The sequence below is a fragment of the Paroedura picta genome, chromosome 9 (assembly GCF_049243985.1).
Source record: "Paroedura picta isolate Pp20150507F chromosome 9, Ppicta_v3.0, whole genome shotgun sequence".
In the NCBI taxonomy this organism is placed as follows: Eukaryota; Metazoa; Chordata; class Lepidosauria; order Squamata; family Gekkonidae; genus Paroedura; species Paroedura picta.
In genome coordinates, this window is record NC_135377.1 from 24,059,104 (window position 1) to 24,086,495 (window position 27,392).

The window sequence follows — 27,392 nt, forward strand, 5'->3', positions numbered from 1 at the left end:
TAGGATTGTCAACCCCATCACCGACAGCATCAGGAACATTTGAGAAATAGAGATTAGTAAATGGCATAGCACAATGCCATGATATCACTTCCAGCTATAAATCTTGAAGTGATCTCATCACATCACACAATGCTGTAGAATCCTTCCCCCCCCCACACACACACACTACCACCCCAATCTATAGATGTTACCATAGATGTTTGGAATATTCCAGGAGTATTGTACAACGTGAAATTCCACTTCCATTCATTCATTCATTCATTAATTGAGTCTGTAAATGAAACCAGTATCATGCCTTTCTTGGAGCCCATTGATATGTGATGCATTGTTCTATGTTCTAACTCCAGTATCTTTTTTGCTTTAGTTTGCAGCTATAAAGTAATACCGCAGCTAATAATTAATACAGCAGCTCTATATAATACAACTAATACAACTCTTTAACATAATAAAGCTAATATAGCAACTGCAAACTAATGCAGAGACCGTGCTGGGCCATTTCCTCCCCAGAATAGCCACATGCACCCTATTTTTGTCACAAAAGGCAAACGCTGAGCACCAGACCGGAGCAGGGTGATTTTGAGCAAGAAAACAGCAAGAGGAAAAAGGGTTACAAGCCCCTTCTTCTTGGCGGGCCGTGAGGAGCCCACGTGCTCGCCGTGGAGACCACCAAGGTGCTTCACCTCCCCCCCCATTCCCCCTTTCTGTCACGGCCCCCGCTAGCACCCATTGCATTTCTTATGCAATGGGATTTTGGGCTAGTTTATTTGATAATTTAACTTTTATGCAGTCCCTCCCCACAAGCAGACTTGGGGCATAAGCAATAAAATATCATAATGTTAAAAATCAATAAGTACATTAAAAACAAATCTCCCCTTTCCCATTCCTGCCCAGTGATATATGCCCCATAAGAAAAAAGAAAAGAGAGGGAGGGATACATAGAGAGGAGCGGGGAGGCTTATTAGTATTTAGGCCGCCATGGCCTCAACCATAGGCCTGGTGGAGAAGCACCACTTTACAGTCCCTGCGAAATTTTGACTGTTCCGTCAGGACCCAGATCTGTTGGCAGCTCACTCCACCAGGCCAGAGCCAAAGCCAGGCAGAAATCTTTGGGGCCAGGGATCACCATCAAGTTGGTATTCACTGAGCATAATGCTCTCCAGCAGACATATTGGAAGAAGCGGTCTGATGCCACTGGCACTATCTTTCCATCTGATTACTACTAGATGCTCAAGAAGGCTAAGTACAAGGCAGTTACAGCCATCCAGTACAAATCATAGCACTTCCAATACTGACAAAAGTTGACTCTCGATGGACACTTGGAGAGCTGGATTTGGCCTCTCCATTGCCATCAAAGTCTCAGTTCAAAGTCTTGCAGAAACTGAGTTCTGATATAACATTAAATTATGGTTTAATACAACTAACTCGGGTTGTTTGAATTCAGGCTACTTCACAAGCTATGATGAATTAAGTACCCATCAGAGAGAGCTGAAGCCAGGATCAGAAACTAGTTTATCAACTACAGTTTGTTTTCATTACATTTTCATGTGATGTCTGATTGTTTAATCCTGATTTAACCCTGGCTTGCTCTTTAGTGACACACACAACTCACACACGGACGGGCTACAGAGAGAAGGAAATCTAACCATCCATTCCTGTGGCAAACCAGGATTTGTCTGATTGTGAGTTGAATACTGGCTTCACACACTAACCAAACTCCAAATAAACTATAGTTTTACATCTGAAATAAGACAATGTCAATAGCTGAGATGCCAAGTTCCCTCTGCTGATGGTTCCATGGCATCATGACCTCTTCCCTTGCAGCCAGGAGGTAGGCTCAATTTAAGCATGATGCTGATAGGTAAAAACCATTTTAACCATAGAGGTTTTTACCCAGATACCAGAGGATTGCTGTGACGTCACAGTTTGATGACTTCTGATGTTTATCAGAAGTGTTGTTGCCACATTGCTGGTGAGGTAACCTGGGCCCCCTCCTGCTCCTAATAAATGCCCCCATCTCCCACAGGTTGCCAGCAAGGAGGTAGAAACCTTACAGCATGATACCTTGGTGGAGGGCATCAAATGTTACTAAGAGACCAAGAATATCAGGTTAATACTCATTCTGCCCAGGAAGCAGCCATTCACCCTCACTTCCAAAGCACTTTCTAATCCGTCCCACAATTATGCCTGAAATCCATATGAATCTGTATGGAACCCATTTCACTTAAACAGAGGTTCCATTTAAGCATGGCCATAGAGAGCCTCTTGTGGCACAGAGTGCTAAGGCAGCAGACATGCAGTCTGAAACTCTGCCCATGAGGCTGGGAGTTCAATCGCAGCAGCCGGCTCAAGGTTGACTCAGCCTTCCATCCTTCTCAGGTCGGTAAAACGAGTACCCAGCTTGCTGGGGGGTAAACATTAATGACTGAGGAAGGGAATGGCAAACCACCCCGTATTGAGTCTGCCATGAAAACGCTAGAGGGCGTCACCCCAAGGGTCAGACATGACCCGGTGCTTGCGCAGGGGATACCTTTATTGGCCATAGATAGATCTATCTTCCATACATTTATCTAGTCCTTTGAAAAAGCAATCTAAGCTCCTTTATGTCTCTGATTGCATGCAATGACATGTAGCAAGCCTGTTTACGGGATAAGGATGGGAGGAGAAATGCATCACCATGGCATCATCCCTTTGCTAAGACAGAAGCGATGTAATGACTCTTGCAATTATTCTTCCTGCGGCGCTTTTGAAACCAGTTAGGCCCAGGTGCTTGATGCATGCATTGCTGCACACCTTAACAGCAAGCCTAACTAGATGAAAGGTTAGGCGATTCGTGATCAGATATTATCAATGTTTTTCAGAGCTAAACTGCAGTTGTGCCCAGCCCTGATTTCGGCTCAGTCCACTTAGAGGAGAGAAAGATTTTAATCATTCCATCTCAGCACTGTCTTTCCTGTCACAACTGCATGCTTTTGCTGTCCTGAGGTTTGGAAGGAAACAAAAAGATGGATGGCTCTGCACTTCAGAGGGTCAAAAATGCTTCAGGACCACCACTCCCCTCCCCCCTCCGGGCTTCCCCAATCAACTGGGAAGGAGAGAGCAGCCACACAATTCAGTATAGAATGCAGTCCGTTTCAATTCGGGAAAAAGGAAGGAGGAAAGCCTGGGTTCAAATCGATCTGAATTCAGCAGGATTGGCAACAGGGGGGGAAAGTAAGTACAGAACCAGCTCTAAACTCAGTCTAGCTAGGACAAAGCTGTTAATGGTGGGAAGTCCAGCTGATCTATTAAGTCACGCCTGTTCTTTATGAGATCAGCTTAAGTTTGCCAGCTCTGGGTGGAAAATTCCTGGAGATTGGGGGGGGGGTGGAGCCTGAGGAGGGTGGGGCTTGTGGAAGGGAAGGATTTCAGCCGGGTACAATGCCATAGAGTCCACCTTCCATAGCAGCTATTTTCTCCAGGGAAACTGGACCTCATGGTCTGGAAAGCAACTGTAATACCAGGAGACCTTCAGGTCACGTCTAGAGGTTAAGGATTAGGGATGTCCCTTGCATACGTGCCTCAGCAAAGCAGTACTCAAGAGATCAGTGGGAGAAAATGGGGGGGGGCAGCATTTGATGAGGGCACAATGTCCTTTCTGGCTGCATAACCAGAAGTGATGTCATCCCTTCGCCAGACATGCCGGCATTTCTCAGAAACTCTATGCTTTTACCATCCAGCTTCAAGGAAATGCTAGAGTGTCGCAGGGTGATTTCACTTCTGGTTACCCGGCTGGAAAGGATGTTCCTACACTGCAGACCATTGTTCATATGCTGCCCACTGCCCAGGCTCGCAGGGATTGCCACCCAATGATTGACAACCCTACTGAGGATCCTAGTCTCCTCCAATTCTGCTTCCTCTTCAGGCGAGGCGTTTGGAACCAGAGTCCTTCTTCCTCCTGTGCTCCTTAGCAAGCAGAGATCCTGGGTCTGGCTGAACTCCCTGGTGGGTAAGATGGGGAACAGGGAAGGCTGGCCCAGAGCAGCCTCTGTCTTTCGCAATGGACCTAATTAGCAAAGAGCACAGTCAGGGAAAACATCATCCTAATCGGCTGGAAAACAAAGAAATTACAGTGTTGTACCTACATGTGCTGCTTATTGATACGTGATGCTCACTGAAACCAGTGCAAAGGACGCAAAACGAATGAGCAGGGTAACAAACAAAATGAAAAGAAAATTACATGATTGTCAAAAGTAGGGCTGCTTAAGCTAGGAAGAAGAAGAAGAAGAAGAAGAGGAAGAGGAAGAGGAAGAGGAAGAGGAAGAGGAAGAGGAAGAGGAAGAAGAAGAAGAAGAAGAAGAAGAAGAAGAAGAAGAAGAAGAAGAAGAAGAAGAAGAAGAAGAAGAAGAAGAAGAAGAGTTGGTTCTCTCATGCTTTTCCCCACCCGAAGGAGTCTCAAAGCGGCTTACAGTCGCCTTCCCATTCCTCTCCCCACAACAGACACCCTGTGAGGTGGGTGAGGCTGAGAGAGCCCTGATATCACTGCTCAGTCAGAACAGTTTTATCAGCGCCGTGGCGATCCCAAGGTCACCCAGCTGGCTGCATGTGGGGGAGTGCAGAATCGAACCCGGCATGCCAGATTAGAAGTCTGCACTCCTAACCACGACACCAAACTGGGGTTAGCTACTTTAGACTGAGAGAGGAGCTTGAAGAACAAGCACTGGCATGTGGGGACCTGAACTGGGATGATGGAAAGTTGGGATCTGATGGGTATTCAGTCCTGAAGAGGGAATTAGAGACAGCAATTATATTGGTGATGGGATTCTTGGCAGGAAAGATGTGGCAGGGTGAGGGTTGAACTGCAAAGTGAGCCACCATCAGAATGCATAATCACTTAAAATCACCTCATACTGAATCTGGCCATTGGTCTAGCAATGGCACTGCACTGCCCAGCAGAGCTCCTCCAGGGTCCCAGGTAAAGGTTTCCTGCATGATCTACTTCCTGATCCTTGTAACTGTAATTCCTCCGGATTAAATCAGAGACCTTCTTCCTGTCAAGCAGACGATCTATCACTGAGCCTCGGTCTCCCAGAACTTGTAAAGTTTTCTTCCCTGCTATATGTGTAGATCATTGGAAGTAAGACTTTAAAAAGATAAAGGTAAAGGTATCCCCTGTGAAAGCACCATGTCATGTCTGACCCTTGGGGTGACGCCCTCTAGCGTTTTCTTGGCAGACTCATTATGGGGTGGCCTTGCCAGTGCCTTCCCCAGTCATTACCGTTTACCCCCCCAGCAAGCTCAGTACTCATCTTACCGACCTCGGAAGGATGGAAGGCTGAGTCAACCTTGAGCCGGCTGCTGGGATCGAACTCCCAGCCTCATGGGCAAAGCTTCAGATAGCATGTCGCTGCCTTACCACTCTGCGCCACAAGAGACTCTGTTATCTCAATTCCTTCCCCGTCTCTCAAGTTTTCAGTAATCCCTTATTTGCATTGGGACATGGCACACCAGTAGGAGAAAGAAGCCAAATGTGTGAGAAAGAGTTGCCTCTCTCACTCCCTCCAATGGCTGTGAACGGCAGTCCTTCCTTACCAGCGTGACATCTGAACACGTTCCACAAAGATAACGGAGGGGAAAGGGAAGACGGCAGAAACATTCAACATACTTTTGAATCACAAGTTAATCCAAGGAAAGAAAGACACGATGGCACTACGGGCTGAAGCAACAATAAAGCAGATGGATTTTCCAGATACCATAAAAATGCTTTCTTCTCTGAGAGACGTAGTCTAATAAAACATGTTGCCTGAGGAATGGTGGGTTTTCCCTAAACAGAGGTTTTGAAACCTCTTACCTTATTTTCATGATTTGGTAAATGCTACAAAATGGCTCCTTGCTGGACCCAAGGGTGCCCTGAAGCATCTGGAAGGAGCTCACTGCAGCAACCTGGAACCTGAGAGAGTCATGGAAAAGGGGAACCAAAGTGTGGCCACTCCTCTTCCACGAAAGTATCCCCCCAAAATGGCCTGAGAGGATCAACTGAAAACTTGTTTTAACCCAGAGAATGCTACTATTGTCACAAATTCAAGACAGCTGAGAAGAAGCATTCTTTTATACAGTTAGAAGGAGGAGGAGGAGAGGAAACGTTGGTTCTTATATACTGCTTTTCTCTACCTGAAGGAGTCTCAAAGCAGCATACAATCACATTCCCTTTCCTCTCCCCACAACAGACACCCTGTGAGGTGGGTGAGGCTGAATGAGTCCTAATATTACTGGTTGGTCAGAACAGCTTTCTCAGTGCTGTGGCCAGCCTAAGGTCACCCAGCTGGCTGCATGTGGAGGAGGAGCGGGGAATCAAACCTGGCTCACCAGATTAGAAGTCGGCGCTCCTAACCACTACACCAAGTTGGCTCCTAGATCCAGGGCCTATTCTGCACACAATAGATAATGCACTTTCAATGCACTTTAGAAGTAGATTTTCTGTTCCGCACAGGAAAATCCAGCTGCCAAAGCACATTGAAAGTGCATTATCCTATGCGTGCGGAATGGCCCAGGTGGATAGCCATGTCGGTCTGAAGCAGCAGAACAAAGTTGGAGTCCAGTGGCACCTTTAGGAGCAACAAAGTTTAATTCTGGGGTATAAGCTGTAATGCACAGGGACATATGTGAGGAAATGTATACGCACACAAAAGGTTATCCCCCAGAATGAAGCTTTGCTGCTCTTTAAGGTGCCTCCGGACTCCAACTTTGTTCCTTTATACTGGGAAGAACTGACTCGTGGATTGATTGCCAAGAGATGCAATGAGATGGCCATTAGCTGCCTTAGATGGCTTGTGGAAGTCTGGCAACAGAAATAGCTGGGATGGCTGGCCAGAATGGCCCTGGCCAGATGTCACAGAGCACTTTCATGGTCTGTTTGCAGATTTGTACACTTCCTAGAAGCATCTGGTCGGCCATTGCTGGATGCTAAGGTCTGATCCAGCCGAGTGTCTTGTTTCCAACACAGCCCAACCATCCAGTGGTCCCCAACCCCCGGTCTGGAGACCAGGACCGGTCCGTGGATCAGTCGGTACAGGGCCACAGCTCCTCCTTGTCTTCCTCCCCGACTGCTGCCTCGGGGGCTGCCCTGCCACTCTGCCGCCAGCTCACCTTTGGTGCTCTCCGGCGGCCACCGTGGCTGGGGCTCCCCCACGACGTGGCACTGCGCAGCTGCTGCTGGCAGTGCCCCCAGTGGGCGGTGGGAAGTCAGGGGCACCGGCGGGAAAGCAAGTGGAGCAGGGGCTCATGTGGCAGCGACGTCCCTCGGCAAAAGACTACCCCCCCCCCTGGGCCTCAGTAAAATTGTCAAGCATTGACCTGTCCCCAGTGATAAAAAGGTTGGGGACCACTGCCCAAGACAGCTTCCCAGAATCCTTTAAGAAAGTTTCTGTGGGGGCAGGGGGTGAAGCAGAGGGCGGTTCGCCTCTCTTCAAAATCTGCCACCTGTGGCCACTCACTACCTCTTCCCAACTCATTGTACAGCCAGCCATGCGTTCATTTGTCAAAGATGACGACGAAACGGAATATATGAGTGAGAGAAAGAGAGAGAGAAATAATCACCTGAATGTTTAAAATTTTAACTAGGAAAAAATTATTTTTGTGGAGATTCACAGAAAGGGCTGGCCAGAAGTGTGGGCAAGCCTTAACTGTGTCTTAAGTCAATGTTTCCCCTGGATTCTAAAGTGCCAGTATTAGCAGGCTTTTAATTGCAATTATTGTATGCAAGTATCCCAGCGAAACACAATCCTTTACAAGGCTACAGTATTAAGGACTTTAAAGGCAAATCGTGCCAATGCAGATGTTCCTAATTACTCGAAAAGCACAAACCGGTTGGTTCCAGCTGCAGAATAATTCAATTAAAGGAGTGCTTATAATGTTCGAGGCATGAATGAGAGCTGGGGCTAGCTGCTAAGAGAATCTGGACAAGAGGGCTTCTGAATGATCTCGAATCTGTTTTTGACAAGGCATCTTATGTGGGATTGCCCAGCATAAACCACAATAACGTGGCAGAAATCGCCATTTCTCAAAACCCCAAAAACTATGTCATGATTTTGTATTTTTCACCTGCATCCAGATGTACATGCGGGAGATGGCTTCTTCCTCACTACAGCAGCCAAACCACACTGGAGTACCTCTTGCTTTGTACTACAGTTTTTCAACAGTTTTTTCAGACTATGTCACAGGTAAAGCAAGGCAGAGCATCTCAGGGGACGAGCATGACCACGGGAAGATACAGCTTTGGTGTCTGGCAGCAGCATTCGGCAATGTCCCACTGAGGCACCCAAAACTTTGTGCAGCGGTTAACCAAAGGGGCTTTTGTTCTTCCTTGCACCAAAATGACATTGTGCATTCTTCCTTCAGACATATCTACCTGGCTTTTCTCTCCAATAGGGACCCAAAACAGCCCACATCATCCTTGTCTCCTGCATTTTATCCTAACCACAGCCTTGTGAGGTAGGATTGTGACCAGCTGTATGGCCCAACATCGCTCAGCTAGCTTCCATGCCTGAAACAGGACTCGAACCCAGGTCTCCCAGCTGCTTCTCCAACACTCTAACAACCACTTCACAACACTGGCTTTCCATTTTAAAAGGAAAGGATCTCTGGAAAGGCAAAGTCAGGCACGGAGCTCTTTAGGGGGTTTGTAGCATGGGTCACTTGAAGAGTCCTTTTCCCAGCCCTGCAATGGAAGTGGGCACATTTCTCTCATTTGCAGGTATACGGTACAGCCAGTGCTGGTGCATCAGTCAAAGCAGCTGAGTTCACAAAAAGTTACCTTTCATTCCATTAACAAGAAAAGCCTCTGGACTGAGCTATACAGAGCTAGGAATATATGAAATAGTCAGTCTCATACACAGAGTGATAGAGAGTGCCCAATTTATAAACCAGGTCTGCACACAGACATGTACAAGTGCAGCTCTGACAGACAGGTAGTCGTTGCTGCCTGCTTGAATGGCAAAGGTGACTAGTCTTGTCCCACCCACCTGCTGACATGGGTTACAGAGGAGACACCCCAAGGTCTTGCAGCAAGCTTTACAGCCAGGCCCTATGAACGCTCCCTAGGGAGGAAGCCTCACTACCATCAGTGGGGCTTAATCTCAGGTAAATGTACACAGGGGGGCAGCCTGAGTTGCAGGGAGTGCGGCCGAGCTCAGCACAACTGCCCCCTTCGGAAACTCCGAGGGAGGATCCAAGCATGAAGGGGAGTAGCCAGACTCAAGCAAAGCAAGCAAGGCAAAGCATCAACAAGACAGTACCTTGTGTCACCTGTTGGACAGCCAGCATCATCCCAGAAATCGTATCGGGGGCCAGGTCTGTTTTCCAGTTGTACTTGGGAGCCCACTCCAACACAGGCAGCCTCCGCAGACCCCACGCTTTGAAATCTTCACAGCGAAGGGCATGGATCTTCCGCCAGATGGCATTTTTCTTTTTCCTCTTTGATCCTGTCATGCTTATTCCAGGGTGCTCCCCCCCCCTTTCCCTTGATAAAAGTTCCTCTGTAGAAATACACCAGACTGGTATCAGTTCCCACTTATTCTTCTGTTTGGTTACAGTTTTAGATCTATTAAAAAGAAAGAAAGGAAGCAATAGGAGCACTTGCTCTCTCTCTCTCTCTCTCTCTCTCTCTCTCTCTCTCTCTCTCTCTCTCTCTCTCTCTCTCTCTCTCTCTCTCTCTCTCTCTCTCTGGTTTCAATGTCAAAGGCTTGCTAAGTATGTTTGCTTTCACCCATGCAACTGGCTAAAGGTTCCTCGTGTTCAGCATAATATTTTTCTGCCCCCGGCAGCAATGTGGTCTCAACCTTAGGACAGTTTATGATTCCCTTTGCAGTCATTCTCCTCCTTATATTCACCGGAGTGCTCGTTCTTTTGGCCTGGGTCCAGCATCAAAATGAGGTATTGCTGGGCGTCTGTTCCATGTGGGATGGACTATGCTAATACAATCAGGAAGTGCCCAGCTAGACAAGAGTCCTCCGTGCCAACCATTCTTTCCAGAAAATGTTTTCTGTGTGTGCAAAAACACGACACAGAGACCCCGTTTTGTCCCTCCACCCGGGAGGAAGGGTGATCAATGCATGAGAAAGCGCTCCAGTTCCCTGAGGCTGGCAGACACGTTCCGTGAATGGCTTTGCTTTGTTGGCAGCGTAACGCTTTAATGAGAGCATTCCCTTTGGAGCGGAGAGTTCAAGGACTAGGCTGCCACTCTTGGCACACTGGATAGCGGTGGAAAAGAAAGAGGCAGGTCTTTTCAGGTAGGCTGCCCCAGCAAGCCAAGCAAAAAAAGAGGGGAAAAATCCTGTGTTACTTTTTTACAAAGCAAATGCCCAAGATTTTTAAAAGATACACTTGGAAATGTGGTCGATGGATGTGGGAAACAGACATTTGATATTAAGCAGGTAGACTTGCTGGAGAGCCAGAAATAGGTATTACCCCTGTTGATTATACACAACCAAAGCTGCTTTCCACCAAGTCAAACCACTGGCTCATCTAATTCGTTGTCTGCCCTGACAGCAGCACTCTAGGGTCTCATGGCAGAAAAAAAAATCTTTCCAGTCAATTAAAAAAAAAAAAGGAAGATGATGGGGTTACACTGGAGGACTTCTGCATGCAAAGAATATCTCCTCTTTCTGAAGCACAGCCCTTTCTCACAAAAATAGTTGTTGTCATGTCACAATGAAATGGTCCTCAATGTGAGGCATGCAACAAAAAGTCATAAGGATCAGGGTCAAAATGAAGCACATGTGGATCGTATTGCAATTCCCCACAGCTCTGTCCATTATGTTGGCCTTAAAAACTCCATGCATATCCAAGATGTGTGTTCACGAAGGTGATTTCTATGGGTCAAGTGTGTGGGTATCCCACAAATATGATAGCACCTATACACAGCTCACAGGGCTCCCTCCCCACCTCAACACTTGCCAGATTCCAGGAGTCCTGGGTGTATGCACAGATGCTCAAATACTTGTCAAGTCAGCTTGCATCATGTTCATCACCTGTGAACAGAGTTGTTTTTTCTTATATCGATTTGATTTGGAGGTCCTTGGCCCTAAGGAAACATCCCTGGCCTCAACTAGGGCCAGGGCCTTTTCGATCCTGGCCCCAACCTGGTGAATGAGCTCCCAGGAGAGCTCAGGGCCCTCATGGAGCTGTCACAGTTCTTCAGGGCCTGCAAAACAGAGCTCTTCCACCAGGTCTTTGGTTGAGGACAGCATGTGCTAGGCACACCATGGCCCCTCCTCCGGGCTTAGCTGTATTATATCTGCACCCCCACCTCTAGGGAGGTATGCTTGGGGGTAGGGATCTTTTTGGCTGCCAATCTTTGTGGCTGTAGAGGCGTCTTGGGTACAATGGTTTTATATGGGGGTTTTATCTTGTAAGATGTCGGGAGTCTTTGGGAAATGACAGGCTATAAGCTTAATAAATAATAAAGAAATAAAGAAATGGTTTGATTTTATTTGTGGACATTTGTTTAACAGCAGTTCTTGCTAACCATGCCATACAGTGCAATTGGCTCTCTTGCGCATGCACACTCTCACGCTACCCGGTGGAGTTCTACTACCACCTCTTCCTTGCTGTGTAACTGCTCTGCTCAGTGGACAATTGTTTCTATAGATCAGCCTCTCTCAACCTTTTTACCATTGAGAAACCCCTGAAACATTCTTCAGGCTTGGGGAAACCCCAGAAGTGGCACAGCCATGCAGAATATGGTTGGGAAGCAGAGCTTGTACACACCCACCTGGGTCCCCTCCCCTCCCCACCCCCTCCAGCCCCATCATTGGCCATTTTGGGAGGGGGAGGGAGGGGTGACGTGACCATATATGATCATTTAGATCAGGGATAGTCAACCTGTGGTCCTCCAGATGTTCATGGACTACAATTCCCATGAGTTCCTGCCAGCATTTGTAGACTATAGGATGACTATAGATGATTAGATCATGCACAAGACATATAACTCTGTAACCAATAAATAAAGGCTTTAGTCAGCCACTAAATCCTACTCTTTGGTGTTAGCACTCAAGTAGTCTTTAATGACTACTTTAATGCTCACCAGTCAGTTGGAACCAGCAGTGACTTTGTACATGCTTAACTTTGAGGAAACCTAATTTTGACAGCATGAACCAAACAGATTGACTGGCTCACATCAAGTTCAACCGTGGAACGTGTTTGCCGTGAGATCTGCAGCATCCCTAGAGCAGATGACCCAAAACACATGACTGAATGGAGCATTCTTTGGCTGTCCCCCAAACCATGGATTGAAATAGCAGGAGCCCCTGGACAGCATGCAGATACAATCGCGGATTTTAATAATGGTTGCCTTTTATCTGGTTGCATCAAGACATATAACTGTCCCAACATGACAGCTGCTGGATAAACTGCACCCAGGGATGGAAAAGAGATATTTGAAATTCCTGTGAGACAGCAGAGCACTTTTAAGTGGGAGCAGCCAATTATTTAAATCTCATGTCTTGAACAAAGCTGGAGGTTGCTTCAGATGCATGACTACCAGCATCAGATTTATAAACTCCCTGGAGATTTTTCAGATTCTCCAGTTATGCAACTATGGAGTGGTCCTAGGTTTGCCAGCTCCAGATTGGAAAGTAGCTGGTGATTTAGGGGGTGGAGCCTGAGGTGGGTGGGGCTTGTGGAGGGGAGGGACTTCAGGGATGAATATTGTCATAGAGACCGCCTTCCAAAGTGGCCATTTTCTCCAGGTGAACTGAGCACTGTTGCCTGGAGATTAGCTGGTGGGAGATCTTCAGCCACTGACCCTAAATTCCCTAATAAGGAATTCTGTTGCAGAGAATGAAACCAATATCAGTAATGCCCTAGAGCAGGCGTAGTCAAGCTGCGGCCCTCCAGATGCCCATGGACTACAATTCCCCTGAGCCCCTGCCAGCATTTGCTGGCAGGGGCTGATGGGAATTGTAGTCCATGGACATCTGGAGGGCCGCAGTTTGACTACACCTGCCCTAGAGAAAGCTATGCCATTCATTTGCAGCAGACTTTATTCTCTCCGTTGGTGAATCCACATAACTTAGAACATTCTCCCCTTTTTATTGGATCCTCACAACAACAACCCTGTGGGGTAGACAGAAAGAGTGACTGACCCAGTGAGCTTCCATGGCAGAACAGGGATTCAAACCTGGATCAGTCAGAGGCCCTAGTCCATCACTTAACTAAACCACAAATTGAGTTGACCAATCACATTAGAAACACAGAGAGAAAACTGTACCTACATAGGAGATCCCAGCAGAATGCAGCAGTCAGCCTGCACTGCTTAGATGCACAGAGGAGGGAGAGTCCAGAGGCAGTATGCAGCAGAGATCTGATGTAGAAGAAAAAAATTTTTTTTTAAACCCTGCTTTTCATTACCCAAAGGAGTCCCAAAACGACTTACAAACACCTGACTCTTTCTCTCCCCACAAAAGACACCCTGTAAGGTAAGTGGGGCTGAGAGAGCCCTGACAGAACTGCTCTGCAAGAACAGCCCTAAGAGAACTATGACTGGCCCAAGGTCACCCGGCTGGCTGCATGTGGAGGACCGTGGAATCAAGCCTGGCTCCACAGATTAGAAACTGCTGCTCGTAACCCCATGTCATGCATCTGCAGAACATCTGGTTCCCACAAAACCCCCAGGCAGATGCATGCTGCAGATCTATGACAGCAGATCTCTGTCAATCAGTGACAGTATTATCTACTTTGCCTGGCCGCAGTTCTTCAAGGTCTCAGGTGGAGGTCTTTCAGATCACCTGCTACCTGACCATTTTAACTGGAGATGAGAACCTGGGACCTCCTCTGTGCCAAGCAGGTGCTCTGCCTCGAGCCAAAAGAAGGCCCTAGGGGTAGTCAACCTGTGGTCCTCCAGATGTCCATGGACTACAATTCCCATGAGCCCCTGCCAGCAAATGCTGGCAGGGGCTCATGGGAATTGTAGTCCATGGACATCTGGAGGACCACAGGTTGACTACCCCTGCCTAGCCCATGCCTCTCATTAGCTGTTCACAGCAGGTGTCTAGGAAACACAGCTGGTGAGCAGGGTTCCAAATCGTCCTTCCACTGGAAAGACGGATATCACTCCCCTGTACTTTATAGAAAGGACAGTTGGAGCCATGTCCTAAAACACAGTGCATTTTAAAAGTGATCCAACTCAGGGAGCAAGCTAGCTGGTCACAATGGAGAACCAGAGCACATAGCATGGTAGTTAGCCTCAGTTTGAAGTTTATTGCATGTGGCCAGAGGCTATTACAATTTTCCATTCCAAATATACATATAAGTTAGCCTAGTCTAATTTTAAAAAAATTAACTGCTCCATCTCTGCAATTTGTAATCCACAGTTTGTACCCATCTCTCCTTCCTTTTGCTGTCTTTTAGTGCTTTTATTGGTAATTTACATTGCTCTGTCTTTGGAGACTCTTTTAAAATAGCTGTAATGCCCAGTGACTCTTTAATGTGCCTGTGCTCGTATTTCTTCTCCCAGATGCTCAAAAGCTATCTCGCTCCTGTCATTCCAGTGTAAATGCCTAGACATTTAAATATCATACAATTTTATAATGGCATCAAAACAGCACGGAAATAATGGCATTTCTGTTTTGTTGTTTTTTTAAATATACACTATGCATTTACGAGTCCTGGAAACCATTAGGCAACAAGGTGCTAGCCATGTAAAACATGGCATATAAAAACTCATTAAGGGTATTTTTTTTCCATCCCAGTGGGTAATGAATAACATTCAAACTAATCTCAGCAGCATAAGAGAGCCATTCATCTCTTTCTAAAAGAGGGTCTCTAATTTTAACAATAAACCTCGATGTGTTAAGGAAGGGGAAGAATGGCACCCTGAACCCCACATCTTGTTTTGTACTGGTTTATTAAATTATGCATGGCGCAGAGAAAGTGGCAGAAAGAAGGCATTTTCTCTTTGATTCATAATCCTCAAACGTAAGAGCAGCAGACTCAGGAGAGAGAAAAGAAGCTCTTTGGATGAGCATCATCAGTGGGTGGCTTTCCCTGCCACCAGATGTAGTGAGCATAAGGTGACCAGATTGTCCCACTTTTGGAGGGACATCTGGGGGCACCTGGCAAATTGTAATGTTGAAATTAAATATATATATATTACAATACTCTTTTTGCATTCTATGCGTTCTATGAAACTTTTTGTTGCTCCATATAGACCAAATTTTTAATCAAGAACCTCCCCCCCCCCCGGTCAATGGTGTCCCGCTTTGCCAATGTTAAAATCTGGTTACCTTAAGTGAGCAAGGATTAGAAGCCCCACGGGCATACTGGCGGAGGGTGTGAGAAACCCTGGGATTATCATTGTGCATGGGCTGTGCCCCCCAACCTGTTTTAATCTCAGCCCTGAAACATGTTACATTCGAATAAAAAATGCCTCGGAGCAAGGGCAGAGGGAATGTCTTCTCCACTAAGTTTCACATAACTAACTTCATGCTTCAAGCACTTGTTGACAATCACCTGGGTAGACAGGGAGATTTTAAGTCACTTTCCTTTTCTGTTATTAAACACTGTAGATGCTCTTGCTCAGGGGTAAGCAATCTGCAGCCCTCCAGATGTCCATGGACTACAATTCCCATGAGCCCCTGCCAGCTGTTGCTGGGAATTGTAGTCCATGGACATCTGGAGAGCCGCAGTTTGACTACCCCTGCTCTTGCTTTTAGTACATCCAGTCTGTGAATCACAAAAAAAGGACATGAGTGACAATTAATCCTGATGAAGTCATTATCGCTACCAACTGTGTAGCTTTGTTACAGTTTCAGATCTCCAAAGCTTCCACTGAGATTTTAAAGGTTTTCCTGGTCACCTGACCTTGCAGAGAAATTACCTATAGGGGGCTCCGAAGCACTATTACTTCTGCAAGATTTAGCATGTTATTGACCCATTATGCACGGGGGTTTTAACGCACATTCGGGGTGGAATGGCGGCGACTAAAATCACCGATAACGCACGGAGCCGGCTGCAACCGGCTGCAGCTTCAGTGCATGCCGCCGAAAAAGCCGCGTCAGTGAAACACGGAAGAAAGCGCAGCTTCCGGGTGACCGGGGCGCAACCAGAAGCGGCGCCCGGATCGCCGCGTGCATAATCGGTTACTCTGGGTTTTGCCGCCGTCGCGCCCCGTCCCGTGTATAACCGGTGTGCATCGCGTCTTCCCCCTCCGCGTTTTCCATGTGACCCGAAATCGCCGTTTCGGCGGCCGTGCATAATGGGCCATTGGGAATCTAAAGTCCTTAAATAACATTATAACCTTAGGGGTTGTACCTCCTGGGAGCAAAAGTATTACTAACAATGCTGTGCCAGCCTAGAAAATGTATCTGGTAGCCAGTTGGTGTTTTTGTTTAACAAAAAAGCACATGTTCCTTATCACATTTTTTAAATCAAGATATTTATTTATTTATTTATTTATTTATTTATTTATTTATTTATTTATTTATTTATTTATTTATTTATTTATTTATTTATTTGGACTTTTATACCGCCTTTCCATAGGGCTCAAAGTATAATTGATAAACATGATCACAGAAAACCAGAAGCCTCACTCATAAGCAAGTACTCAAAACCCAATAACTAGAATGACACCATAGAAATGTATTTTTCTGAAATAAAATGGTAAGGTTGGCAGTTCCCCATTGAGGGGGAAGTGATATTGGTCCTTTATAGGAATCACCCAAAACTATGATTTCACCATAGCATTTCCATCAATTCCTAGAGAGGGCAGACATCACTTCTGCTCCCCGCCCCCCCGGGAGTGATGTCACTCTGTCACCAATGCGCCCTGTGCCCCTCCCTCAGTCTCTGCTGTTTGTTATGAAACAGTGACATTGAGAAATATTCTTTCTAAACTGGGAATAGAAGGCAACCATTCTAACAGCCAGACTTTCAAGAAAAGGACCAAGCATATTCTGTTCCTCAGCATATATTGTGCATTGAGATACCTTGATAGTTACTCATATCTACAAGGACAAACACAAAACTAAGTTTCTCACTCATGTAGAATCAGAAACATTGAAAATACAGATTCCTACTATTCAAGACAGGGGCTCATGGTAATTATAGTTCATGGACATCTGGAGAGCCACAGTTTGGCTACCCCTGTGATAGACCAATAGTCTGATTCAGTACAAAGCAGGAATATGTGTTATGTTCTGGCTACTGCTGTTTGTTTAAGGATCAAGACTATCACAGAAGCATCAAGGCCTGAACTGCTTTGGTTTCACAGCTGAGAGCTTTGTTGCATAAGGAGACACTGTGCCCTGTGGCTTCCCTGCCAACCTTGAACAGCCAGCTGTGTACAAGACACAGCTCCAATCAGGGTTCTCCTAAGGTCAAAGTGGCCAGCCTTATCTTTTGGTGACCTTGCTTTGTGGATTTGGGAGGCAACAGGCTCCTGTAACTTAAGGCAGTTTGTAAAAAGTTTTTTTTAGAACCTCTTTGACACTCCCTTTAAAAACAAAATGCTTGAGCAACGATCTAGTGTTTTATTGCTATATTAACTAACCCAAAAAACCTTCTCACTAATGGCTCATTGTTCTTCATATGTAACATAGGACATTTTGTTCACTGTGTGAGCAATTCCACCGAGCTTCAAAGTCATTTAGTGCATACACAACAGACGCCATACAGTGCAAGGCGGAGATAAAGAGGCTAGTGGGATCATAGTGACGTCTTCTGAATCTGAAGAGGCCACAGGGAAGCCAGGCAGAACCCGGGCACCCCCAGGAGCTTCAGGGACAGGGAAAGGCCCCAGAGAAGCACGCCTAGCCTCAACCAGGGCCAGGGCTTCCTCTGTCCTGGCCCCTACCTGGTGGAATGAGCTCCAGGGTGAGCTACGGGCCCTGTGGGAGCTGTCAGCATTCCGCAGGGCCTGTAAAACAGAGCTCTTCTGCCAGGTCTATGGTTGAGGCTGGGACTGGCAAGGAAGAACATGCCCCCCCCCCGGGGTCTGAAGTATACACCATTAACCTCCATCCCCTAATGTAGGGGTAGTCTACCTGCGGTCCTCCAGATGTTCATGGACTACAATTCCCATGAGCCCCTGCCAGCGTTTGCTGGCAGGGGCTCATGGGAATTGTAGTCCATGAACATCTGGTGGACCACAGGTTGACTACCCCTGCCATAATGCCCTTGTATGGGTAGGGGAGAGTGGCATTTTCCACCGTGTTGGGTATTTTTATAGTCTTTTAGTGGGAGTTTTAATGGGGGATTTTAAGACTACTGTTACCCGCCACAAGCCAGTTGGGAGTAGAGGGAAATAAATCAAATAATAATAATAATAATAATAATAATAATAATAATAGAAATGATACTAGGCACATGCTGACATCATATCCAGGCAAAGACCAAGACATGGGGTGACGCCCTCTAGAGTTTTCATGGCAGACTCAATACGGGGCGGTTTGCCAGTGCCTTCCCCAGTCATTACCGTTTACCCCCCAGCAAGCTGGGGGCTCATTTTACCGACCTCAGAAGGATGGAAGGCTGAGTCAACCTTGAGCCGGCTGCTGGGATTGAACTCTCAGCCTCATGGGCAGAGCTTCAGACAGCATGTTGGGTGCCTTACCACCCTGCGCCACAAGAGTTAAATTAGGACAACCTGTCTATTCTCAGGCAAGAATGCAGAAATCGTCTGTTAATTGGATTCTCAGTGTTTGGGATTTCCCCCCTTTGTTTAGCAACATGTGCTCAAGTTTGGATCCAGAGTAGCATGACTTCCAGTAAGATGGAGAATGACCTATGCATTTCTGAGAGAACAAGGTGAAGAAAGCCAAGGAAGCTTCAGTTTCATGTCCAAGGGTTGAAAAAAAATCTTTTAATTTTCCCACCCTCTGTGAGTCGTCATGTCTTTTCCTATTCTCAAAACAAAGATCTGTCCTTTCCTTTTGGACACCCAAATTTTGTGGCTTGGGTATGACTCTAGCCTAGGTGGCAGGTGGGAGAACAGTCTTACAAGCTCTGTTACTACCTACCTGAGAGTAAGGAAGAGGAGGTCCTCACTAGGTAGAGACCCAGGCTGGCTGAAGAATTTCCAAATGTGAAACTGTTTCCTTGTAGTAGACTAATGATTTCAATCAGAGTCAGGTGTCATATATGTCTGAGTAGATCTATTAGGGTGGAAAAATTAATACCAGGCTTTCAGATTAAATTATCCCTCAGGAAAACCTGTATTTCGGGTTAGTTTACAGGTTCTGCATATTGAATTACTAGAGAAATGAATGTATACAAATTCTCACCATGGGCCCAAACTCCCTTTGTTACAAAGAGAAAAAGAAAGAGATTTGATCTCTGTTGATAACGCAGCTATAGTTACTGTAATATATGGAAATAATGAATAGCCACAACAAATTCAATCTTTGTTTCGCAATTCAGTCTTGAGTACAACAAAGAGCTTATCCTTAAATCTTGCTGGGAATTTTACTGTCATTTTATCCTGAAATCTGAACTCACCACCTTGTTAATCAGTTCTAATACTGGGAAGTAGGTGTTCTGACAAAGTAAACCTCACATAGTAAGATGACCGGATTTTAATATTGGTAAAGTGGGACACCATTGACCGGGGGTGGGGGGGTCTTGATTAAAAATTTGATCTATATGGAGCAACAAAAAGTTTCATAGAACGCATAGAACGCAAAAATAGTATTGTAATATATATATTTTTAATTTCAACATAAGTACAATTTGCCAGGTACCCCCAGATGTCCCTCCAAAAGTGGGACAATCTGGTCACCTTATTACATAGCCATCTAGGGTTGCAAATCTCCAGGCTGGTCCTGGAATTCTCCTTGAGTTACTATTGATCTCCACTTCAGAAATCAGTTCCCCTGCAGAAAATGGAAAATTGCAGCTTTAGGGGACAGAGTCTATGGCAGGGGTGTCCATACAGGGCTCTTATTCAGCCTGCAAGTAACTTGTTTGAGAGAGGGAAGGCAGCAGGCTACTGTTAGGGGGGGGGGGGTAGCTGTAACCTATGCAATTTAAGCAGCAATATAAAATAAATATTTTCCTTTTATTAAAGAACAGAGAGTTCACGTCTATGACAGTGTGATTCTCACCTTGTGACCCCTGCATTTATGAAAACAACTATAAACCTACCTCAAAAGGCATCCTGTTTGAAACAATCAACAAGTAACAATTCAGGCCTGTTGTCTTTGGGCCTCAGTCTTTCTGACATCTGTCTTCTAGGCAGTCCCTCGAAGCTGCACCACCTTGCAACTGTGCTGTGTGTTGGGAGGCTGCCTATCGTTCACGGAAGTCCCTGGTACTTTGCATGCTCAAGATGAAAGGCATCAGGATTCAGATAACAATACAATTCTTCAACTAAAATGCTAATATATAGTTTTCATAGAAAGGAGTGCATCTTCCTGCAGCCTCGGGCTCTCTAATCCCGCAGGGGATATTGCGCCTTTTCTTCCTAATAAGGAATACCCCAACTCTTTAATTTCCTCTAGTGGCAAGTGGGCATGTGCAGTGAAGTGTGTGTCAAGACACTGAAAACTATCAAGAAACAAAAAGGAAATTGCTAGGGGGAAGGACTTATGAGGCTGACGTAGGGCCCATTCCGCACACACTGGATAATGCAATTTCAATGTCCTTTTGTAGCTGGATTTTCCTGTGCAGAACAGGAAAATCTACTTCTAAAGTGCATTGAAAGTGCATTATCTAGTGTGTGCAGAATGGGCCCTAGTGTGTATATGGGGGGGGGGAATGGCAGAGAAAGAAGAGGCATGGTGTTTTCCCCTTTCTGCCTCCTCCCACTACAGCTCAGCAGGGATCGATGAAGCCACTACAGGGAGCCACTCAGCCCCACTGCTTCTGTGGGAAATGTAGGAGGGATGGGAATGGGTGGGTGGGATCTGGGAGACCCAGAGTCAGTAGTAGTGGTGGAGGAGGAAATCAGGTGTGCTTCATTGAGATCCTCATAGTTAGGATGTGGGAAGAGGGGAAACAAAGAGGAAGAGTTGGATCATAGCCATGTTAGGCTGCTGAGGCTGAGAGTATGGGGTGGGTGCTGAAAAACGGCCATGTTTACTTGCAAGGAAGATGACTCGTCTCCTAAAGTTTCTATGTGTACAAAAAGTAGTTAATCGGTATGAAATCCGTTAGATAAAAGCATCCCTTAGATGTTATCCCTTTGATTAAAAAAAAAAAGTAGTCTTGCATATGATTAAATACATTTATGGGGGCTTTTGTGGTTTCTCCAGTAAATCAGATGCTTCTAGGACTCTTACTAGACACCTTCAAGGTGTAATAGTGGCTTCCTCGGAGGCACCAGGCTGGCTTTCTATTCGATCATCCTTAGCCTGATCAAGCAAAACCATTCTGTTGTGCTTCTGTTTTCTTGCAGCCTACCCTGCTCTCTTTGCATTCTGCCAGCATCCGCTCAAGTTATGACCCTTCTTGTGCTGAATCAAAACTGGATCAGCATCCCCATATGGTCTGAAAGCACTTTTCCAAGATGTAGGTCCTAGACGCATTATACAGCACAAGAAGATTGAAATGGGATCACAAATAATCCTGTCTGCATAAATATCAACAGGTTCAGAAACCTGGTACGAGCAGAAGGATGAGCAGCAGGATGAAGGATCTGCCTGGTTTCTTTACCCCATCCTTCTTCCAAGGAGTAAAAGGTTTTATGCAGCACTTGTGAAATCAGTTCTGATTCTTTTGGAGGTGGTAAACCAGAAACCTGCCATCTGGGGCGCACCATTTCAGATTGCATGGGGAATTCACATGATTGAAGTTGCCTGTAAATTCCTCCAGAGTCAGAAGAGTTTTAGCGTACACTGCTCCGTGGTATGCCAGCCTTTTAAGTACAGGGATCTTTTTGTACAATGAAGCACGTCAGCCCCCACTTACAGTCTGAAGTAGTATAAGCCAGTCGTCTCCATTTGCCACACAGTAAACACAACACCTAGTTTGTTAGAATTTTAAAACCGAAGTGTTCCCACCTCCTAGCATGACCAGGAAACAACTTCTGTTGTTACAAATACTTTTCCCTTCCTCTCCCCACAACAGACAACTGGTGAGGGAGGTGAGACCAAGGGAACCACTCTGTGAAAACAGCTCTAAGGGAACTGCGACTCGTCCACGGTCACCCAGCTGGCTGCACATGGAGGAGCGAGGAATCAAACCCATTTCTCCAGAGTAGAGGCTGCTCTTTAACCTGTACCCCAAGCTGGCTCTCACTGTAGAAGAGCATATACTTCCCATGGAAGATCCCAGGCTCCCAGGGGTAGTCAAACTGCGGCCCTCCAGATGTCCATGGACTACAATTCCCATGAGCCCCTGCCAGCAAAAGCTGGCAGGGGCTCATGGAAATTGTAGTCCATGAGCATCTGGAGGACCGCAGGTTGACTACCCCTGCTCTAAGGGGAAAGAGGAGATGCAGACCAAATTGCTGAAGTCAAATTTGACTACCCCTGTTCTACCCCCTTAATCCTTGTTAAAGGAGATTAGATTAAGGGAGAAAAAAGACAGAGCTGGTAACCCTACGTGCAACACTCCCAAACTACCAGCATGCTGGCAAACAAAGCTACAGACTGAAACCAAAGAGCTGCAGACGTCTCCCTTGTCATGCAGATCTCAAATGCTTAACCAAACAGTCCACACTGTTACCCTGTGCTCTGTGCATAGGCCACTGAGCCACAAAACAATGGCGTGTTGGCTATTTACGCAAGTGGAGTTATGGTATCAAAATGTACACAGCATTCCATTAACAAATTAAACAAGGAGACACAATATGTGAATGCCAGTCTCCACAAATTATTTGTTCAAGTCTAACAGAAGAAGGGAGGGGAGGAGGCATGGTATAGCCCGATCCTGCCAGATCACAGAAGCTCAGCAGGGTCACTATTTGGAAAGGAGGCCACCAAGGAAGAGTTTGCGGAGGAGGGCAATGGCAGACCACCTGTGCTACTTCCGTGCCTTGAAAACCCTTTGCTGGGATTGGCATAAAGCGGCTGCAATTTAATGGCACTTCATGCACACAAGAGAAGAAACTGATCTTCTGGTCACACAGCATTAGATAAGGGATTACATTGAGCCTTGATGGGCTTTCATTTCGTTTCTGGAAAAGTTGGCTATTGGATTTAAAACCGTGCAAGTCCAATCATAAACAATGAAATCAGGGGCACATGCTGCCATAGAGTACGTGAGTACTAGAATATGATCTGTGATTGGAGTTACTTCAGTAAGCTATTCTCTATCCCTGAAATGTTTGTTAGTTTTTGCAAGAGGTATGCAAAGCAACAGTGACATCCAGTGGTGTCTATAAGTAAATGGCTTCTTTGTTCCTTGGATCACAACAGACAGCATCCTGCTTCCTCAATAAGCAAGGTTCTCCAGCTTTGACATCCCTTGCTAGCTACAAAATGGACAGCCGCAGACTGATAACTAGGAACTGGTCTCTGAAAGGAGATTACTCATACCTTTGGTACAGAACCAGTCAAGGGAAACTTCATATAACCCAGGACAATGAGAGGGAAATGGTGCAAGATATCGCTGGAAGAAACATGCAGGAATTTTATGACATTTGAAAATCTTGGAGAGCAGGGTCAATCTGGCCATTATGGCCACTGGGACTTTTCCTAGTGGGCCAGTGGCCTACTCCCCTTGGCTGGGCTTGGCCAGCAAAGTGGTGGCAAGGCTGCTGCTTTGCCCGGCCAAACTACACATTGCTCAGAGAAGGTAACACCTGACCTGCCCAAGCCATGCATAGCCCAGGGAAAGTGAAGGCTGGAATCCTGGTCCACGCCTATTGAAGAGTTCATTTGTAGTTACATTTAACTGTTGTATGACACTTATAGTCACAGGCAGGTTTGATGGATAACTTATTGTACAAGAATGGGATGTAGTTGTGCATTTGTATACAGATATGAATGTCCATCACATTAAAAAAAAAGATTCAGCTGAGTAGCTGTGTTGATCTGAAGCAGCAGAACAAAGTTTGAGTCCAGTGGTATCTTTAAGACCAACAAAGTTTTATTTCGTTTTTGTGTGCAAGCAGATATGGATATATCTCTGTATCAGGTGAGGTATGAATGCACAGAAAAGCTTATACCTTGAATAAAACTGTGTTGGTCTCAAAGGTGCCCTGGACTCAACACTTGTTCATCCCAGTTAAAACAATGGAATGCAGATGGAGTGGAACCATACTGAGATGTATTCTGAGATACGTTACCCAAAGTTGCGATCTCCCAATTAGTTTTAAAGCTAATTAGCTTTAAAGGAGACAAAGTGGGAGGGGATAACTGGGATTCTCCACCAATGTTTACTGGGATTTTTCCCTTAAGAGACATTTTGGAATAAACCAAGCAGATTTTCTAAGAGAAATGCTTTTCTACTTAAAAGAGAAATAAAGGAAAAAGCATGCACACGAAGTCACTGAAAATACATACAATACTAGCTAAGAGGAAATGGGGGGGAGAGGGGGAAAAGCAATTTCAGGGAAGTCTATAATGACTTGTCTCTAAGAATGAAGTCCACCAAGGCAGCAGCAAAATGACCAGCATTTCAGAGAGAGAAGACTGAAACAGATTGGAGAGTATGATGTATGGGTCCAAGAACCCACACACATCGCTATGGAGCATGATGCCAAACTTTATGGAACAAAATGGTCCCTAAGGCAAGCTGACATGTTTGACCCATAAATGATAACGGAATGGGTTGTTTGGAGGCAGACAATGAATTCAGATGGGTATGCCTGAGGTGGACTATAGATGTAAATGGTCCTTGATGACCCAGTAAGTACTGGATGGAAAAAAAAACTACCAGGTTTAGTGAACAGTGTTACATGTTGCTTTATTAGGGTTAAAGGATGAGGGGTGTTGGCTGGGCAGCATTTTACCATCTGCACCAAATTAGGCTTCTAGTGTCCTACCTGTCCCCAGAACACTTGGCCATGGTGATCTATGCAATGGTCACTTCCGGTTTAGACTTCTGTAACTTGTTCGACGTGGGCCTTCTCTTGTATCTGACCTGGAAATTGCAGTTGGTGCAAAATGCAGCTGCTAGGGTCCTCACAAGGTCATCTTGGAAGGCCCATGTCCAGCCTATGCTGAGGCAGCTGCATTGGTTGCCAAATGGCTTCTGCATCAGGTTCAAGGTTTTGGTTCTTACCATCAAGGCCATCTGCGGTCTGGGTTCCACATATCTGAGGGACTGCTTGTCTTCTAATGCCCCTCGCAGGGTTCTTTGCTCTGTAGGTATGAATCTGCTGGTTGTCCCCACCCTCCGGGAGGCATGCCTAACCACGGTCAGGGCTGTGGTGTAAATACAGCAGGCATTAGCAGCGGGAGCGTGGGGTTCCGGGCGGCTGGGCATGGGCGCTGGCGCTGCGGGCTGCCCGTCTGTTCCCCCCCTTGTCCGGGGCAAGACTCACCGTTGGCAGGCTCGCTGGGCGCGGCGTCAGGTCTCGTCGGGGGTCGCGAGTGGCGTGGGCAGGCCAGGGGGTCCACGGCACGGCGTGGCGACAGCGTCCGGAAGGAGGCCAGGATGGAAGCAGGTAGACACATGGTAGGGCGCGGCCGGTGAGGGCTAGTTACGGCGCTGGCTGCGGAGTGGGTCAGCAGCGGTGTAGGCCGCGGGCTCCAGTGGTCGTCAGCAGGCCAGCGATGAGTGGTGGGCGACACGGGCTGCAGCAGGACGTAACGCCAGAGGCCGCACATACGTAGTTGTTGCTGTCATGGTAGCGGCAGGCAGGCGGGACGCGCGGCGTGTGGGACTCGCGGCGTGTGGGTGGCGCTGGCGGCGACAGGCAGGGAGAGCCGGCCAAGCGGGCAGAGAAGGCTTGGACGGTCGGGGTGGGAAGGGTGTGTGCAGCGGCAGCCGGGGACGGACGTTCGGGCTCGGGGTCGAAAGGGAGTGGGCGGCGGTGGCCAGGGAGGTGGTAGCAGCAAGGTCCGTGGGCAGGGAAGGGCTGTCGCTGGGTGTAGGAAAAGTACCTTTCCCTGAGTCCAGTGGGGTGGGGTGAGCCTCCTCCCCGGCGGTGATCCTGCGAGCTTGGCAGCTCAGGAGGACTGGAGAATCGGCGGCTTACTGTTCAGGAGACGGGCCAAGTAGCCAATGGGGAGGCGCACTTCGTGTGCCTCCCAATTGGCCACTTGGCCCTGGAGTGCCACTCTGAGGAGCGAATCAGGAGCCGCTTTGCTCCTCCGAGTTTTTATCCCGGACAGAGCCCGCCCACTCTCCTCCCACTTAGCCCTTACCCTTTTATTTAATACCGTGGAGCGGTTTAAAGATAATAACTTAAATGATTTATGCTTTATGGGGAAAAGAACAATTTTGCTACAAACTAAAATTTGTTGAAATTCTGCCTTTTCAAAATTTTAAGATATTGTGTTTTTAATGCTAAAAATGTTTTGGGGGGGAGGAGAGATCAGTACAGATTTTCCATTCCTTGGCTCAATCAATCAACCAAAAAGGAAATAGCAATCAATACAACAGAAGACAGTCAAGACTTGGGAAACCATATAAACCTTTTGACCTTTAAGGGGATCCAGGACTCTGCTTAAGTTTGGTACAACAGCCTAACACAGCTGCCCTTCTGGAATTATTCCTAACACAACTCTTCTTGGAAATGTCTATGATACGCAGTTGAAAGCAGGTATAAACTTTATTTCTAAAAACTGCGAACTTTGCATTAATGTTCCTGTTCCCTTTCACTGAGAGATAGTAGACGCCCTTATGCAAAGTGTATAGTTTTGTCAAATGACATTTGAGATAATTGCATTAAGTCATACCAGCCCCAGTTGCTTGTGGAGTCTTTCTTCCAATTCTTCCAGTCTTCTCAGGGGGAGATGAAAGAGCTCTTGCTTCATGCTTTGCAAATGGCACTGCCAACGCCCGCTGCATTTGTTATTTCTCTCATGGCTTTAGGAATGGGAAAAACAATCCTGTGCACATCCAGTCAGCCTGTCAGAAGCTTCATCTTTCACTAAACTAAAGTTGGTTCACAAAAGAACTAGGACTAACTGAGAACTTCTCATTGAACCACAAATTAAGTTCTATTCTTTTCATTTTAAAAAAGAAGCTCCTGCAGTTTAGTTAGTAAATCTGATACATTTTTGAACTACGTGAAACTATTACCCATAAAGCTGATTGCAAAAGAACACCACTGCAAAACTCAAGTGACCATAAATCAGCGCAAAAGCCCATTCTGAGTTGTTTCTGATCTGTTGCAAAAGTACACAGTAAGAGTGCTTCAGTGTGTATAACTGAGTTGTCTGTCATGAGATCTCCTCAACATAGCAACACTAAGCTCCAGGTGGGGCCTCCTGGATTCCAGACTATAGAGATCAGTTTGTGGTGGGGGGTGAAGGGTGGAATGGATCCTTTATAGCAGCCTTTCTCAACTGTTTTACCGCATTCTTCAG

General features: G+C 46.4%; 1 protein-coding gene across 1 annotated transcript in view; it reads right to left on the reverse strand.

Annotated features, from left to right (window-relative positions):
- Positions 1-9,957, reverse strand: part of SLC26A7 (solute carrier family 26 member 7) — a 73,100-nt gene extending 63,143 nt beyond the window's left edge. The window contains exon 1 of the mRNA XM_077351938.1: positions 9,270-9,957. Coding sequence (XP_077208053.1) covers positions 9,270-9,462 — 193 coding nt within the window. The 5' untranslated portion in view covers positions 9,463-9,957. The remainder of the gene's footprint in view (positions 1-9,269) is intronic.
- Positions 9,958-27,392: the final 17,435 nt, after the last annotated feature.